Below are 4,215 nucleotides of genomic sequence, written 5' to 3'. Positions count from 1 at the left end.
CCACAAAAATATTTGCCTCTTGCACATTTCCTGAACCATCACAGCTACATCACTTTGGGCAGGGGGCTGGACTCGATGATCTCTCAAGGTCCCTTCCAGCCCTGATGTCTATGAAATCTATGAAATCACTCCAACACTTCCAAAGTCAATGAAAATGAAATCTGAGACTTGAAGACAAGAAGCATTAAGGTTTAGGGTTTAAAAATTACAGTCTCCTAAAATATTTAAATAAAATTATAAGTAGGCCGAATCCATGGCTCAGAATAAAACTAAAAGCAAGGAGGCAGGAGGCAAAATCTACTAGCCTTGGAAGTCTAAAGGGCAGCCAAAGACCATCTCAGGCAACCATCTCATTTTCAAGAGACTTAGGCAGGCAGGAGGTTAAGTTCCAGTCACTTTCACTTAGGCCTGCTTGAATATTTTCCCATACTAACATAGAATAGTTGACTGAAGTCACTGGCAAGTTAATCCCCATGTTCACAGGAACATCAGGCTGCAAGGGGCCTCCTGGGCCATTGCATCCAGTCCTCTGTGTCCACAGGCATTCATTGAAGGAATCCCCAAAACTGCTACTTCAAACCCTCATCCCACAACTCCAAAGAACAATAACTCACAAACCAAGAGCACCTTGTAACCTGCCAGAGATAAAAGCAGGGGAGAAGGCACTGCCAATGCTTTGCAACAGGGAAATAGTTGGTTAATGCTCAGAAGATCCAAGGAAGAGGATCATACCCCAAAGGTAAAGAGGAAGTCAATACCCTCTTAGTCTGTGCTAGGCTGTGACCCGTGGGAAAATTCCTTCCTGACCCCCAAATTTGGTGAGCAGAAGAGCAAGACTCTCCAGTCTGGAACTTCTGGGTATCTAGTACTGGTAGAAACATCAGTGCCTCCCACCCTTAGCTGTGGTCAATGTCCCAGTGACTCAGGGGAAAGTGGACTCCTCTCTTCCCTAACCAGTAGCATTTGTGAAGGAGAAAAATTTCTTCCTGGCTTTAATTGGTGACCAGTTAAGCCCAGAGGCCTGGGATTATCAGATGCCTTCCCCATTATAGTTACCTTTGTATGCCAATTTGGGTACAGGCAGTCTTTGACTTACAACGTTCCGAATTACAACGTTTTGCTCTTACACACTTTATAAATTGACATCCTGTTTCAACTTTGACATGTTTCGATTTTACAATGCTTAATCCGATGTGACGCCACGCCAGCGAACAAGTTCACTGTGTTGCCCATCTCGCTGGAGAACATCTGTCCAAACTTCCTCGAAACACTTTCTTTAAGAAAGCAGACAAGTCTCCAGAATAAACTGCAGCCAAGACTCCTGAAGGGACTCCAACCAAGAACCCTTCAAAAAGTCCAAAGTCACCTCAAAGAAGTCCTTCCAAATCAATATGATGGCTATTTACAAATATAGCTACATTAATGTAGCTATATTACTCATCTATAATTGATTAAGTACAAAATTCTGGGTTATTTTTGGTGAAAATGAGGTATTGGGTCAGGAACCAATCCCCCATTTAGAACACTGCTTCCTATAGGAACATCAGTTCTGTCTTAAGTTGAAACACTGTAACTCAGGGTTTTCAGAAACCAATCATGTCATAAATCAAAGGACTGCCTGTACTGCAATCCTATAAACTACATAATCTCACACATCAGCAAGACAGGACTCTGTTTTCTCATACCATCCCTTCCAGAGACTTACCCCATTTAACTGAAAGACATGCAGGTTCTTTACCATACTGTTTTGGTAGGAAGATCTTTTTTAAACATCATTCCTCTGAGACTTAGTTCTCTTCCCATTGCCACTCTAAAAACTTATCTGTAGCCAGTTTGTAGCTATTTGATGTTGCACTGATCTTGTTCAATGAATCACTGCTTTGTAAACGTGAATCTTTATTAGTGTTGGAATGATATTGTACTCTTGTTGGCCAAAAACTATGCATGAAGCAAGAATTTCTGTGGATGATAAGTTTATTGGATCAACTGCATGGCTGGGATAAAGTTAGATAGGCTTCTGAATGCATGGCATTCTTCATCAGCTCATCAGGAGACCTGATGACGAATACCTTGTGTTTGAAAGCTTGTCTAACTTGAATGCAATGGTGCAGCTGGCCCAATAAAAGATATCACCCATAAAAATCCTTGCAGTCTTAATTAAATAAGACAAGTTAATGGACTTAAGACACTGGAAATCGGGGTGTTTAAACAAAACAAAACAAAAACACTGTTGCAGGTTGTTTTGTGTGTTCCAGAAAAAGTCCAGTTACCATACTGAGACAGCTGCTTGAAACAAACCATGAGCAAAAAGTACATTAGCTGGTCACTAACCAATATCCCAATCTTTTACTAACAAACCAAAACTGTAAAATTAACAAGAATCTGGCACTTACGTAATGGTATACCAGTATAAGTGTTACCACCCCACCCTACCAGAGGAAGAAATCTGTACCAAACTAACTATGCAGCCTCCACCAAACCACAAATTCCATGTCCTAATGATAGTATCTACCAGTGAGAATGCAGCTTTCTTTGGAAAGTAAATGAAATACAAGTGGAAAAAAGCTGAAACTTCAGGATTACAATTCGGGCTTGTCACTATGAGGTTTAAATCAATCTGCCCTGTTAGGGCATACTCATGTTCTACAGTGCAGCTTTCCAGGGAACATCTCTAATGACCCACTACAGACCTTATCCCCTGGTAACACCTTCTGACTACAGCCCTGCAGGAACACCCACTCTTACCCATCACAGCTCCTACCCAAGGGAACTCCCAGCTTCCCTTCCCCGGCAATGTCCCCCACTAGAATCCTACCTCCCATAGTCCCCACAATGATCACAGCCTGGCACACCTCACCCATCCCCCACCACCAGCTCTACCATGACCTCCCCCAAACCATTCCTAGCCAGCTGGCCTTACCCCCGTGTCCCCCTACCCTGCAACTACCCACACACCGAGTGATGTAGTTGCCCATGGAGGCCCAGAGGGGTACAATGGCTATGCCGATTGCCACAGCTGAAGGCACCAGTGTGTAGTAGCGCTCCCAGTAATTGGTGGAGACGAAGAGTGCGTAGACTCCCACGGCCAGGAACATCGTCCACTTGGTGCCAAAGAACCTGGGTGGCCACAAGGAGAAGCAGGTTAGGCCCTGGCTGTGAGCACTACAGGGACCATTGGGGATGGGCACATGATCTTTCACTAACGGCGTAATAATCTCTGACCCAGCCCTGGGGCAGGGTCTGTAGGGCCCTTTTCCTCCAAGGGGCACAAGCTCTAATCTAGGCCCAGTGCAGGAGGCATGACTGGCAGAGACCCGTGTGGGGAATAGGATCTGGAGCCTCTCTGTCAGGAGGGGCTATCTCCTGCCTGGCTCCAAGATGGTAGTGACTGGCCAGTATGGCAAGGTTGGGTGCAGGTACAGGCCTGGTGATGCAGGGAGGGGAGGCTGTGGGTGGACAGGGACGTACCTGATGAGGATGGGTGTGTACAGCAGAGCCGCAATAGGAGTGACATTGATGCCCATCAGCATCTTGCTGTCGATGTCCTGGAGCCCCATGTTACTGTACTTCACCTCTCGGTAGGTCTCATCATAGTGCAGGATCAGCTGCATCTGCAACAGGCCTGGGGGGTGGGGAAGGGGGGGCCCGCACCGGCCGGTTGAGCTCCCTGCCTTGCGCCCCGCATGCAGAGATGCAAGACCCCAAGAGGCAAAAGCCCAGTTCCTGCACCCCTGGCTCCAAAGCATGCATGGGGATGGGCGTGCGCATGGTGGAGGGTGGGTGCAACCTTGCGGCTCCCCCAACGCTCATCCTGCCAGGCCTACTAGCCCCAGCTGGGCTGCAAGGGCAAGGCAGACTGTGCGCTCCCACCCTGCACAGGATGCACGGGGAGAAGCGGGCCAGGGGAGAACACTTAGGGAGCCAGTCTTAAGGCGGAAGTCTGCCCTTTCCTCCCGCCACTGGAGCAGCAGGGCCGGGGCCGGGGCCGGGGCACGGGGCGGTACCCAGGTAGACGCCGTAGGTGAGCGTGCCGCCCAGGCTGGCGGCCACCACGTTCTTGAGCACGCCGAGGCGCTTGCGGCGGAAGTACTTGCGCTCCTCCTCCTCCTCGTCGTAGTCGGGGTGCGCGCCCACGAAGTCGTCCAGCTGCGGGGACGGGCGGCCGTGAGGGTCCCGCTGGTCCCGGCCCCCGCCAGAGCCGGGCCCCCGGCCCCC

The 4,215-nt window shown here is 48.9% G+C and overlaps 1 protein-coding gene across 1 annotated transcript in view; it reads right to left on the bottom strand.

The window, feature by feature from the left end:
* UNC93B1 (unc-93 homolog B1 (C. elegans)) overlaps nt 1–4,197 on the bottom strand; it is a gene marked incomplete at its 5' end in the record, with an annotated part of 9,067 nt that extends 4,870 nt beyond the window's left edge. The window contains 3 exons of the mRNA XM_019547164.1: nt 2,956–3,117; nt 3,469–3,622; nt 4,005–4,197. Of these exons, the coding sequence (XP_019402709.1) occupies nt 2,956–3,117; nt 3,469–3,622; nt 4,005–4,197 (509 nt within the window). The remainder of the gene's footprint in view (nt 1–2,955; nt 3,118–3,468; nt 3,623–4,004) is intronic.
* Nucleotides 4,198–4,215: the final 18 nt, after the last annotated feature.

This window comes from Crocodylus porosus, unplaced genomic scaffold, assembly GCF_001723895.1.
Source record: "Crocodylus porosus isolate Cpor-Errol unplaced genomic scaffold, CroPor_comp1, whole genome shotgun sequence".
NCBI lineage: Eukaryota > Metazoa > Chordata > Crocodylia > Crocodylidae > Crocodylus > Crocodylus porosus.
This window is presented reverse-complemented; position numbering and strand designations above follow the sequence as displayed.